Consider the following 13,674-nt stretch of genomic DNA (forward strand, 5'->3'; position numbering starts at 1 on the left):
GTGATTGACTCATTTTGTACACTTGTTTCTCCAAGTAGTTTAAAGCATGGCTATAGTTATTACTTTTGTTCCATGCCTTCTCCAAAATGTGATCCACTGCAAAGACTGCATCTTTCTGCGACATACACTTTCACATTTGTTTCTGCTGCTTGGATGTTTGACCCCATAATTTAACACAGTCTACAGTTTCTTGTCCTTATCCATGAGTATGCTGCGCAGATAAACAAATTGTTGTACAGTTTCCCTAACATTGGGTCAAAAGGGACACATTTATGAAGTCTGGTTTCCATATGCTCATCAGGGTGGCCAAAAGTAAAATACCTGCTCTTCGTTTAAACAGTAAGAAACACACCTTTCCTTTACAATATTCGTGTAATTTCCTAATCTGCACTTTTCTTTGATTTAATCGGAGATCAGTAAACTGCTGTTATGAATGTTAGATAGTAGGGTCTAGGTTATCAACTCACATAAATTTTCTTAAGTCATTCTTTTGAGGATGTATCCAACAAAATAAGGGTGGTCCACCAATGTCCCACTCCCAATATATAGGCCATCTGTTTCGCATGTTTGAACCAGGGGAGTGTTATACTATCTGAGATGTTCAAAATATCGAGTAAGGCGTCTTTGTATTTAAGCTCCTTAAGAAGCAAACACTAGACCCGGCAATACCAACAAATTACAGGCCCATCACTACGGTGCCCTTTCTACTAAAGATTCTAGATAGAGTGCCCAATTTACAGATCCAAAAATTCCTGGAGCTGCACCATCTCCTATGCACTAGGTAATCTGGCTTCAGACCACAACACGGTACTGAAACCGCACTTATCGATCTCAAAGCCCAGGTTGACTTAGAGACCAAAGAAAAACTGCCCTACTCCTCCACTTGGATCTCTCAGCAGTGTTCGACCTGGTATCACAAAGTGCTCTGCAATCATCTTAAATCAGCAGCTCACTTCTCGCCACAAGCCATAGCATGGATCAAATCATTCTTAAGTGAGAGAAAAATGAGGGTCTTCTCCACCTCAGCAGCTGCCGACACTGTGCCCATCACATGCGGTGTGCCCGAGGGATCATGCGTCTCCCCCACCATGTATAACATTTTTACTAAGCCCCTGTTTGATGATTTAGACCATATGCAGATGACACCCAGATTCTCCAGCATGGGGTCTGGCATGGATTCACATGCTCATGAATATTCCCCGTCGTCAGGCTGGGAATCCTCAGTAAAGAAAAAACCAGTATCAGTTTCGTTTCTGATCTGTCTTTCGTAGTAATATCCAATCACTGGTCTCTGCGTCATACTGACCACAGCCAATGACTGCCCTCTACCTAAGCACCGCCTCTGGCAGCCATCTTCAGATTTTTACCGCACGTTCATGTGTTGGGATCCTCGTGCTATTGCTCTCGAGCGTTAGTGCTATTTTTTTCACGTTTTTTCTCAAAAACTTCGTTTTTTCGGTCAAAAGAGCCTCAAGCTCCACCGACTCTCCATCCGATCAACGGGGACCCGTGTCGGATTCGTCTGCGCCCCTCAAGGGTGAAGATTTCGTCGAGCTACGCTTTTGGAGGACTCCAGAAGTTTCTCAGGCCCGGACATGGCCCAGGAGAAGGGATGCTCGACGCCCGGAAAGCTGTTCAGGGTCTGCCCTGGATGCCAGCTGCAGAACGTCTTTAAGGAGGACGAACACTCCTTTTGTCTCTACTGCTTACATGAGGACAAGACGCACGTGGAGAAGGACTGTGCGTTTTGCGGCAACATGTCGGAGCGGACCATGAAGGACCGCCATCAACGTCTCGCCAACTGGCTGGAAGGTAAGAGCCCGTCAGGCGAGAAGAAGAAGAAATCCGAGCGGTCTTCTAAGACCTTTGAGGACGCCCCGGCGACGGGGGTCCAACACAAGGCCAAGCACCGCGAGTCCGCTGGCACCGGGAGCGCCGAACGGTCGGGCTCTACGGGCGCCAGGCAGGACGCACCCTCCCCGGCACCATCAACCACGAGCCAACGCTCTGGGTCGGGTAAGAGGAAGGCCGAGCACCCGGCGAAGCTCCTGGAGAGGCCCCGGTCGAGCTCGAAGGCCCCATCGGAGGGGGAGCGAGGCAGTGTCCCCCCCCCTCAAGGATAAGGCGGTGAGCGCACCTAAGGTGGTGAAGGCCTTAATCCATCCGGCCAAGCCCTCTATCGAAACTGTCGCGGCGGCCCTGGCTCAGCCTGTGGGGGCTACACCAGTGGTGGCGACCTCGGGGCTCAGAGTCTCCCTGCCACCTCGGAGGGAGTCCTCTTTTGTGCCCATCGATAGGGCCCCTGTGAAATCCCCCGTGGGGAAGAAAAAGGGGGGGCAGGGCATCGTCGTAGATTCGGCCTCAACCTCGGAGGAGGAGCTGGTCGAAGTCTTAAGCCACGGCCTCGGCGTGGAAGAAGACCGGCCCGTCTGGATGGATCCCGACGCAGGCGACGACGACATCATCGAGGGTACCGACGGGGCCCCTGATCGCCCGTCGGATTCCCCTCTGCCAGCGCCGCGAGACAACTCGGCGGCCATTTTGTTGGCTATACAGTCCTTATGCTCAGAGATAAGGACGAGACTACCGTTGCCGACGGAACCGCTCCCGTCGGGGGACCCAGAACCGGGACCTTCTGGTGTCCCCCCTACCAAGAAAAGAAGGATCCACCCTCCGCCTCCCTTTCAGCCGTCGCGCCCCTTCCAGCCCTCCTCCCCGTCCACCCGAGGGGATGATACGGGGACTGACACGGCAGCGACGGGTACGGACGACGAGGTATACGACGAGGATGTACCGTCGTCGCCTCCCACCAGGGCTTCCCCACCCGACGAGATTGGATCGTTCCACTCCATGATCACCAGGGCATCCGAGCTTTTCCAACTCTGCCCTGAGGAGAAGAAGAAGGAAGGTTTCCTTTATCGGCGGCGCGAGGCCAAGAGGAAGACGGTCCTCTCAGTGCCTCTATTGGACGACATTTGGGATGAGGGCCTCACCCTCCTCAAGAACCCTTCCACGACGCCAGCTAGAAGGGACCGGTACGAGAAGAAGTACCGGGTCCCGGACACGGCCCCCCTGTGCCTCCGGGCGCAGCCTACCCCGGACTCCGTCGTCTCCGCGGCGGCCAGGAAAAAAGCGGGGGGGGGGTGCGGCCTCCACATCGACTTCCCCACCGGACGGCGAGGGAAAGAAATTGGACGCTATGGGACGCAGAGTCATCTCGTCTGCGGCGACGACGATTAAAGCGGCCAACGCCTTGGCTATCGTGGCCCGCTACGACAGGGAGCTCTGGTACAAACTGGCTCCCCTACTGGACTTCTTGCCGGACGACAAGAGGGCAGAGGCCCTGGAGATCCTGCAGGAAGGTGAGGTGGCTTCGGACCACGCCATTACCGTTGCGACGGACATCGCCGACACCGGGTTCCGCCAGTTGGGCAACAGCGTTTGCCTTAGGCGGCATGGATGGCTCAAGGCTACGGACTTCCGTCAAGACGTTCAGACCAGAGTCCTGGACATGCCCTTCGATGGGAACAACCTGTTTGGGAAAACAGTGGACGATTCCCTTCAGGCCATTAAAGCGGACACCGAGACGGCCCGGGCCCTTGGAGTTCTGCAACAACGACGGACGCCCTTTCGGAGCAGCGGAGGCAAGGGCGCCTCCAAAGGTTCAGGCGGCGGTTTCTCCACCTACCGTCAAGCGGCCCGCTCGTCGGCTCAGGAGGCCTACAGAGGACGAGGCAAGTCTGGCGGACCCCGCCGTCGTCGCCAAGGAGGTCAAGGCGGCAAAGCCTCGTCGAAGCAGGATTGAACCGACCGTGGGGTCGGGCCCCCACCGAAGCACCCCGGTGGGAGGCCGGCTGGCGAGATTCGTCAGCGTGTGGGAGTCCATCTCCACCGACCGTTGGGTGCTGGACGCCTTGGCCCGGGGCCACGCGCTTGAATTTCAAAGAAGGTGTCCGCGCGTCCCCCCCGTGGCCAGGAAAGAACTTCACGTCCCTCAACTTCTCCTGGAGGTAAAGGCGATGCTGAGGAAGGGCGCCATCGAACTCGTCCCAAAGAGACTTCGGGGCTCCGGAGTTTACTCGAGATACTTCCTCGTGAAGAAGAAGACGGGGGGGATGGCGCCCCATCCTGGACCTGTGACGTCTGAACAAGTTCATCAAGGCGCAAAAGTTCCGGATGGTCACCCTCCAGCACGTCCTGGGTCAGCTGGAGGAAGGAGACTCCCTGTCGTCGTTGGATTTGGAGGATGCCTACTTCCATATTCCCATCCTAAAGGGGCACCGAAAATTCCTCAGGTTTGTGGTCCAAGGGCGTCACTACCAGTTCAAAGCCCTCCCCTTCGGACTACGGTCGGCCCCCAGGGTATTCACCAAGTGCCTTGCACCGGTGGCGGCGCAGCTGCGCCGCGAGGGGATCCACGTCTACCCCTACCTGGACGACTGGCTCAGCCGAGCCAAGACGAGGGAGCTCGCCCTGGATCAACCCGCGCAAAACGCACTGTTTCTGGGAGCGAAGCTCGACAGTGTCTCTTCTGGCCTCCCCGTCGGAGGAAAGGACCAGGTCCATCCTGGGCAAGGTACAGCGGATGTTGGTTTCCGACGCGGCCAAGGTGAGGTCCATCAAGTCCCTCCTCGGAATGATGTCTTCCTGCATCTACCTCATTCCCTTGTGCAGGCTCCGGATGCGCCCGTCGCAGGAGTTCCTGGACGCGCGCTGGATCCAAACGACGGGCAGCTTCGAGGAGAGGATCACACTCGACGAGAGTTTCCGCCGAGCGGTCCGGTGGTGGGGCAACCGCACGCATCTGACGGCGGGCATGGACTTCCAGACCCCAGACCACCAGGAGACAGTGACCACCGATGCCTCCCTGGAAGGGTGGGGAGCGCACACCGAAAATCTGCACGCGAGAGGCCTTTGGCTCCCGACGGAGAAGTCCCTCCATATCAACGTCCTGGAGCTCCGTGCAGTGTTCTGGGCCCTCAGGTCCTTCCTTCCGTCCCTCAAGGGCAAGGTGGTGAGGATCTTCACCGACAACACCACCACCATGTTTTACATCAGGAAACTGGGCGGAACCAGGTCCCCAGCGCTGTCCAAGGAGGCGCAGGACCTGTGGCATTGGGCCGTCGCCCAAAGGATGTTTCTGGTGCCGTTTCATCTGGCAGGGATAAAAAACACCATCGCCGACTCACTCAGCAGGGAGCTGCGCTCGTGCCACGAGTGGGAACTACGGCAGGATCTAGTGGATCGCCTCTTCCGACGGTGGGGCACACCCCAGATCGACCTGTTCGCGACGGCGACGAACTCCAAGTGCCGAAGGTTCGCCAGCAGGTTTCCCCAGGCGAGGAGCATGGGCGATGCCTTCTCGTTCCCCTGGGAGGGCCTGTTCCTCTACGCGTTCCCTCCTTTGCCACTGCTAATCCGGCTCGTCAACCAGCTCAAGAGGTCACGGTGCAGGATGATCCTCGTCGCACCTGCGTGGCCGAGGCAGATATGGTTCCCGGACCTTCTGGACTTGTCAGCGTCCCCGCCAATCAAGCTGCCGGTGGACGCGGATCTTCTCTCCAGGGAAGGAGGCGCCATCCTCCACCACGACCCGAAATCGCTGAACTTGCAGGCCTGGCTCCTGCAGCGCTAGAGTTTGGAGGATACGACATACCGGCCGACTGCAGAGAGGTTCTTGCAAAGGCCAGGGCGTCCTCGACTCTTAAATGCTACGGACACAAATGGAAGAGGTTCTCTGTCTGGTGCCACGCACAGAAGATTAACCCTCTACGGATTACGGCTCCCCAGGTACTGCCGTACCTGCTGACGCTGGCCAAAGCTGGACTGGCACACGCGTCCATCAAGATTCATCTTGCTGCGATCTCCCGATACACCAGAACCACGGGCCGGACGTCCTTGTGGTCTCATCGTCTGGTGAAAGAGTTCATGAAGGGACTGTTCAGATCGTTCCCGCCGGTGAAGACTCCGGCCCCGGCGTGGGAGCTCAACGTGGTGCTGATCAAGCTCATGGGACCTCCGTTCGAGCCTCTGCACTCGGCCCCGTTGAAGTTTCTGTCGTGGAAAGCAGCGTTTCTTGTGGCCATCACCTCCGCACGACGGGTGGGAGAGATCCAGGCCCTTTCAGGCAAGGCCCCGTACTTGACTTTTCACGACACGAGGGTAGTGCTCAGGACGCACCCCTCCTTTATGCCCAAGGTACCGTCGGACTTCCATCTCAACAAACCCTTGGTGTTGCCTGTGTTCTTCCCGTCGCCTTCGTCGCCGGCTGAGAGGACTTTGCACTCGCTGGATGTGGCTAGAGCGCTGAAGTTCTAGGTGGACCGCACGAAGTGTTTTCGGAAGACGTCACAACTCTTTGTGAACTTTGGACCTGTCAATCGGGGGAAGGCTCTCTCGAAGGCTTCCATTTCCAGATGGCTCTCCGGCTGTATCATGTACTGTCATCGGTTGGCAAATCGACCGCTGCCTGGCCGTCCGAGAGCTCATTCCACCAGAGCGATCGCAGCTACCACGGCGTTCCTTTCTGGTGTGCCCCTGCTGGACATATGCAGGGCTGCTACGTGGAGGTCGACGCACACCTTCACGAAATTTTACTGCGTCGATCGGGATTCCAGGGAGGAGTCCAGGATCGGCCAAGCAGTGCTGCGCAACCTGTTCGCCTGAGGTGAGCCTGGTGAGGAGGTAAGATGCTTAATGTTGAGTTGGATGTACTGCTTAATGTTGAGCCTTTGCCACCTCCCGTGGTTGTGCATGTGTGTACTGCTATGTATTCTTTATTCATGAGCATGTGAATCCATGCCAGACCCCATGCTGGAGAAGGAACAAGTTACTTACCTGTAACTGTTGTTCTCCAGCATGGGTCTGGCATGGATTCACATGCGAACCCTCCCGCCTACCCCTCTGCGGCTCTTCACTTGGTCATACTGCCACTTCACGTGCTTCCAAATCTGAAGATGGCTGCCAGAGGCGGTGCTTAGGTAGAAGGCAGTCATTGGCTGTGGTCAGTATGACGCAGAGACCAGTGATTGGATATTACTACGAAAGACAGATCAGAAACGAAACTGATACTGGTTTTTTCTTTACCGAGGATTCCCAGCCTGACGACGGGGAATATTCATGAGCATGTGAATCCATGCCAGACCCATGCTGGAGAACAACAGTTACAGGTAAGTAACTTGTTCCTTCTCATCCCACTTTCTGGGGATTACAAACAGGATTTGGCCTTGGTGAATAAGATCTACCTCATCATCCAGGCATGGATGGCCCGTCATGGTCTATGCCTGAATGATGACAAAACTGAACTCATACACAACATCAAGAAACTTAGTCAAGACTACACAACATTTGTCATAGACGGCCACATAATCAAAGTTGCCAAGGGAGTAAAAACACTAGGTTTTTACCTCGACGCTAGCCTTACTTTAGCAAAACAAGTGAACGATATGGCCTCATCCACAGCCTACACTTGTAAGCTAATCCGGTCAGCTAAACCCTACCTCTCTACAACTAGTTGCACCACGTTGGCACAAGCACTCGTGCTGTCCAAACTGGATTATTGCAACGCTCTCTATCTAGGTGCAAATTAATACATTACGCAGAAAATCCAAATACTGCAAAACAACGCCCTTAGAGCGGCACTAGGAATCTCCAAAAGAGAACACATCTCAACAATCATCAGAGAATCTAATTGGCTATCCACGACTGACAAAATCAAACTGAAAACTTCATCCCTAACATTCAAATGTCTCAATAACCTCAGAGAGGTTCAAAAGAAGAATCCCATCCAGACCCACGAGAATTGCCTATACGAACTGCCTTGCAGTTACCCCATTCAAAATGACTACAACTGGAGGGAATAGTTTCCCTGCCAAAGCCTCTCAACTGTGGAACTCCCTCCCGCCTACCTTAAGACTTGACCAAACATACCCACACTTCAGATTAAACTTCATCAAGTGGCTCAAAGGAAAAAAGCCATAGGTTAGCCTTATCAACCAACTGACCAGTAGCCAAACCGACCGCTCCACTGTATCGATCTGCTATGTAAATGCATGACCTGCTATATTGCCATTGATCTGTACGTCTGTGATTGTGTAACCTTGTAACTTGTAAGCCTAAATCGTTCTTGTCATCGTGCCCTGATACCTTTGGGTCCGGCGCGCGCTACAAATAAAGAAATAAACAAACAAACAAAAACAAGTGGGCAAGAAGAGTACCATAAACAAACCCAATATTCTAGCAGTTTAAGCTTTAGTAGATTTTAAATGCCTTGCCAATCTAATTCAAGGTGGATAATAGAATTATGTTCAGTTTTTGATTTTTAAGTAAGGATGTTTGCAAAGAGAGGAAAGCAAGATAGTCAGGAAGATCTAAGGATTTTTGTCGAATGTGTTTTGGTGAGGGGGAACAAGAAACTGAGAAGTCTTGATGAAATCTGTGGTTGAGGTTTTGGCGGGGATTGAAGGGGCAAGAAGGAAAGTGAGAATTAAGAATGGAGCTAAGAACTGAAGCTGCAGTGTCAGCTGAAAAGCAAGCATTCCTCAAGAGAAGTAAACTCGGAAAATTCTAACAAATTTGGATGTGTAAGTCGCGATGGAAGAAAGAGGGCAGAAAAGTGCTAATGAAACTAGGTAGCGATCCCAGAATAGATTGTCCAGTTTAGTGGTGGGTAACTCTTGTCTTATGTCTTGTTTTGATTCTGTGGATAAAATATACGATGCAAATGTTCACATGTTTTGTGTTTTGCAGGGCTTTTGAATCTGAAATTCGATTTTATTCCGGCGATGATCCACTAGATGTCTGGGATAGGTATGTGCCTTTTTAAAATGTACTTTTGATAAGGTGATGTATGCCACTATTAACGTCATTCAGCTTAAAGTGAGTTTGTGCTTTCAGCAAAGTGCACGGTTTGTTCTTTAAATGTGCCACAACTTTTTGAAATGCTGCTAAAAAGGCGCAAACTCTAGTATTTTACCAAATAATCAACAAATATGCCAATTTCTAATTTCCATTTGCAACAGCAGGGGTGGCTCAATTATATGAAGGCACACGTTTGGGCATAGTATTTCCAATCCAGATGCACAATGAGGGCATTAGAAATGGAATTGTGTACATTATAATTATTTGAATTAAGCAATTTATTTATATATTTGTACCAAAATGTCCTTTTTTGCTTGCTGTAAAATGTTGAAATCAGTCCCCAAATATCCAGGTGATATCCTGGGGCAGGGGGGTCTTATTTGTATCTCTTATACTGAGCTAGCAAAGGGGCCATTGGAAAGATCTAAAAGGGCCATCTCTTTTTCATTGTAGCTGACAACCAAATAGAATACAGCAAAATCGAGTGTTGGGTCTGCTGGATGTTGCAACTTTCAGGGGTATCTTGCAATTATAGCATTGTGAAGAGCCCCACTGTGGCCATGCACTAGACCAAAGTGGACTGGCACTTGGACCACAAGGTGGGATGCTTTGAACCATCAATAGTCCTATAGAGAGGCAACTAGTGGGATACTGGGCAATACCCTGCCTCCAGAGAGGCAGCTAGCGGGATACTGGGGAATACCCTGCCTCCCAAGGACATTCTGGGGCATTAGGAAGTTTTTGCTGAACTAGAAGATGCCATCCTGACACCTGGAGTAAGTTGCAAGCTACTAACCAGGCATACACTGTTACTCGTGCTCTCAGTTCTGCTTTTTACTTGCCAAGAGTCCATTGTCACGTGCTAGGGGCTCGTGATGAATCCACATTTTAAGGTCTGCTAATATGCTGAGGTGCCTCAGCAAGCATTCCTGGCTTCATCCATCCCCACACCCACCACCCCCTCCTTATATAAAGGTAAAATAGGTCTGTGTGGTGCTGTAAATAAGTGGAGTGCTGATTGTGTAGTTGTGGCTCTGTAGCATAACTACAGCGCCTGGTTCGCAAAGCAGATGGGTGCCTGTGCACATTGCTCCTGCAAACAATATACATTGTTTTTCAGCACACATCCTCTAATGGCTAAAAAGATTTGCTTTTAGGCGTGTCTGCATTTTAACCTTCATGCTTTTTTTTATTGTTGTGTAACATATTATGTGTCAAATGGAAACGGGGGGCTCTTTTTCACCACATGATGGTAATTGTAACAATGGCCAGCATTTGTTGTAGTCTTTTGTCTAATTTCTGAAAATCAACGCAAGGTATATTAAATTAACTATTTTAGGAATATAAAACGATGGAAGCAGTGTACAATTTTCACAAGTGCAGATAAATATCATGCATTTTAGCAGTGCGGGTAAAAACGCTGCTTTGTATACATCTTTAGAGCCTCTGCTGTGTTTCTATGTTGTTGCATGTTTTGGGCTTTTGCCTGTAACCGTGTTTTACGTGGGGGACATGGGTTCAGGCTTGCATGTCCTCAAGAACCTTTGACTGACTTTTAGGCATATTCAATCAGAAGTGGAATCGGGATCATAACACTGCACTGTTGTGAACCTGCCTCCATTACATCTCAAAGACCGCTTCATTAAACCTTGCGAGATGGAGGCCATACATTCGATGCCTAACATTTTAGCATGTCAAAATACCAGCACATACAGCTTTTCAGAGCAAGTGACATGCGTAACAAAAAAATTGGAAGTCTACTTTAGACTGGAATGGGTCTCCTCCCTACTGTGTCCCACCCCTTCCACACAATACTACAAGGACTTGTTTTAGGCTATTTTGCCACGTCTGTGAGGTCTAGCTGAGGTCTATGGGTACAGCAAGCTCGGAACAGGTCTTGGCATCCCTGTACCTTCTTGGGCTGCCTTTAGCAAAATAAAGGTGATGGCTGGAAATGTTTAATGAAACATAACCTCTGCCATTGCTCTGGGCAACCCTCCTCGCTGTTTTTCACTCTGCCATGCCTTTACTGAAGGGGAAATTCCATATACAAGTTAGACTTGTCCACAATACAAAGCGACCTTAGAGCCATCACTTCTGTTATGCTAAATCTCTATAAAAGTATTCAAAGCGTGTGTTCGGTATCTGGATTTCTTTTGACAAAATCCACCTTTTGATATATCCTTTGTCTCAGAAGCTAGGACAAAGTCATATCCTGCTTTTCTTCCGGTTATCTGCACCAGTGAAAGAAAGGACATCATTCAGAAAAAAGGTTTGCACCTCTGTACCTAAACCCAGGGAACTTGTAGCACCATAGTCCCTCCTGGGAGGAACAATTCCTGTAGGATTTTATTGGGTACTTGGCAGAGTTCATGCTGGAATACTAGAAAGACCTGCTAGTGATGAGGGAGGGCAGGACAGTGCCTAAGCAGAGTTACTGTATGACCTGAAAGCCCCAGGAGAATGTTGTGGTTGATGTTATCCTCTCGATGGATTGATGCACAACAATAAAAAGGGCAATGGTACATAAGGAAAGTACAGAAAGAAATATGAGGCAGAGATTCATCAGTAAGCCTGATTAATGGTCCCTTTCCCCAAATGCTTTTGTAGAGCTAGCCGAACAAGTGACTTTAGTGAACAGCATTGTTGGATTCAACGCCCCGTGTCCCCTGCCAAGCCAGACACCACAAGGTAGAATTGGCGCACTATCTGCAGCTGCAGGGATGTCTCCTGCTCCCAAAAGGAAACATTCATTCCTCTTCGAGCTCCCACAGAAAGGAAATGTTATGGTGTTTGCCCTGTAATGGATTGACCTCCCTAAGGACATTTGAGCACTCCACATAGATGTAGAAGAATGGGACAAAAAGTTGGTCTACCCTTTCCTAGGTCTGCTAGAAAATATAGGCAGGAAGGGGGCCTCTTTGGTGGAGTTAAATCAAGAAGTGGACATTCTTATCCTAAAAAACCTTCGGAAGCATTTCCTGCAAATTAGTGAGGCAAAGGGTACTCATTCAGTACTTCCTGATGCAAAAGAGTGCCAATGATCCACTTCTTTTTAAACTTTATTAAGTGCTTGACATTGTGACGAGGGCAATCAAACCAACACTACTGCTCAAGGTGGCATCTCCATAGCAATGGCTGCATAGCCCAACAATGGTACATCTCACTACAGGAGAGTGGATCATAGCAAAGAATAGAACATACATCATTGTGACCAGCAGATTGTCTACTTCAGGGGGAATCTGGGGCATATGCATCTCCTAGTCCATCGTCGGCAAGTATTTGCAGATAAGCGCAGAAGGAGGCGGGGGGGGGGGGCAAAGGTCCAGCGGCCTGCAGCAGGTTGGTTGCAGGTAGATCAGCGTTCCTCCAGGAATGATGCCCAAGTAACATCACGGAGCCACTGTTCCACAGTTGGGCTAGCAGGTTTAAGTCATAACAGCAATCTGCAGTGCACAGCAAGTATCATGCAAAGACTAGCAAGTTTACGATGGGTACCCTAAAGTGACAAGAACTCGCGTAAAGGGCAGTTCATGGGGTTCGGCTCAATAGCACAGTCCAGCATCTCGGATACAGCAGCACAGGCCCCGGTCCAATACTCTGAGATTCTGGGACCAGCCCAAACCATGTGAAGGTAGCCTTCGTCCTCTGAATGGCATCTAGGGCAGAGGGGAGAGTGATCTCTGGGACATGAGGTGCAGTCTAGCTATGGTGTAGTGAAATCTGTGCAATTCCTTGAATTGAATCAATCGGAACCTGGCATTGAGGGAAAACATGCACATAGCTTCCCAATCCTTATAAGTAATATCAATACCGAGATCCCTACCCCCAGGTCTCCCGTAACTTGGACAGCTATTGATTAGCCCGGTCCTGAAGCAGTTTGTACAGTCTGGATACTGTCCCAGTAGTCAAAGCACCCCATAACCAGTGCCAGAAGTGGTTCATCCGGCGGGCGACTCGGGGGAACTTCCTCCATGCCTTCTTGACTGCCCGGCGAAGTCCCGCATACTGCCACTACTGGGAGGTCTGCCCACCAGGATGTTTGGGCAGGTCGGGCCACGCGAAGAAGGAGCACATATCGAACATATCGCCGAGAGTGCAAAAGCCATCTGCAGCCCACTTATTCACAGCAGTTCATTTTGGGAAACTCCGGCTGGAGGTTCCAGAGCAGGAGATCCCTATGATATGCCTGGGGGTTATCGACCATCTACCATATTTTATCCCATGCCAATTCCGTGGTGGCCGCTGGATTGGGCACCCCAGGGTCTTTCCACAATGGGGGTAGCACCAAAGAGTGGAGGTCGCGGGGTCTAGTAGCGTGTTGCTCAATCTTTACATGTGGGGTTGGAGGGCCTTTGGTGAACCAATAAACTGCATATTGAGCCTAGGCTGCTAGCCAGTATTTCGCCAAATCTGGGGCAGCCAGCTCCTCTCCACCCCCCGACTGTATGGTCTCGTAATCATGGCCCATTTAAGCCTTACCGCCTGGCATGCCACAGAAAGTAGTTTATTGCGACCCTAAATGCATCAAACATTGCTAGACCGGGACATTCAGAAAGCGGTGAAGTAGTTGCAGCAGTACAGTCATCTTGAATGACACCCAGCCAGCAAGCGTTATAGGCAGTTTTGCCCAAGCATGCAGTTTTACCAAAAGTTGTTGAAGTAGGTCCCAAAGTTTGTCATACAGCAAGTCATGATACTTAATCTGATGGGAGACCAAGCGAACTGGAGCCACTGAATACCTGAATACCTGAGATTGCTCAGGTATTCAATGGCTCCAGTCAAAGGGAATAGCTCGGACTTAGCACAGTTGAG

At 50.8% G+C, this 13,674-nt stretch overlaps 1 protein-coding gene across 3 annotated transcripts in view; it reads left to right on the top strand.

Annotated features, from left to right (window-relative positions):
• BUB1B (BUB1 mitotic checkpoint serine/threonine kinase B) overlaps positions 1-13,674 on the top strand; it is an 815,340-nt gene that overhangs the window by 71,508 nt on the left and 730,158 nt on the right. For all 3 annotated transcript variants that reach the window (XM_069637517.1, XM_069637518.1, XM_069637519.1), the window contains one exon: positions 8,749-8,808. In XM_069637517.1, the coding sequence (XP_069493618.1) occupies positions 8,749-8,808 (60 nt within the window). The remainder of the gene's footprint in view (positions 1-8,748; positions 8,809-13,674) is intronic.

This window comes from Ambystoma mexicanum, chromosome 14 (assembly GCF_040938575.1).
Source record: "Ambystoma mexicanum isolate Mex_15411 chromosome 14, UKY_AmexF1_1, whole genome shotgun sequence".
Taxonomy (NCBI): domain Eukaryota; kingdom Metazoa; phylum Chordata; class Amphibia; order Caudata; family Ambystomatidae; genus Ambystoma; species Ambystoma mexicanum.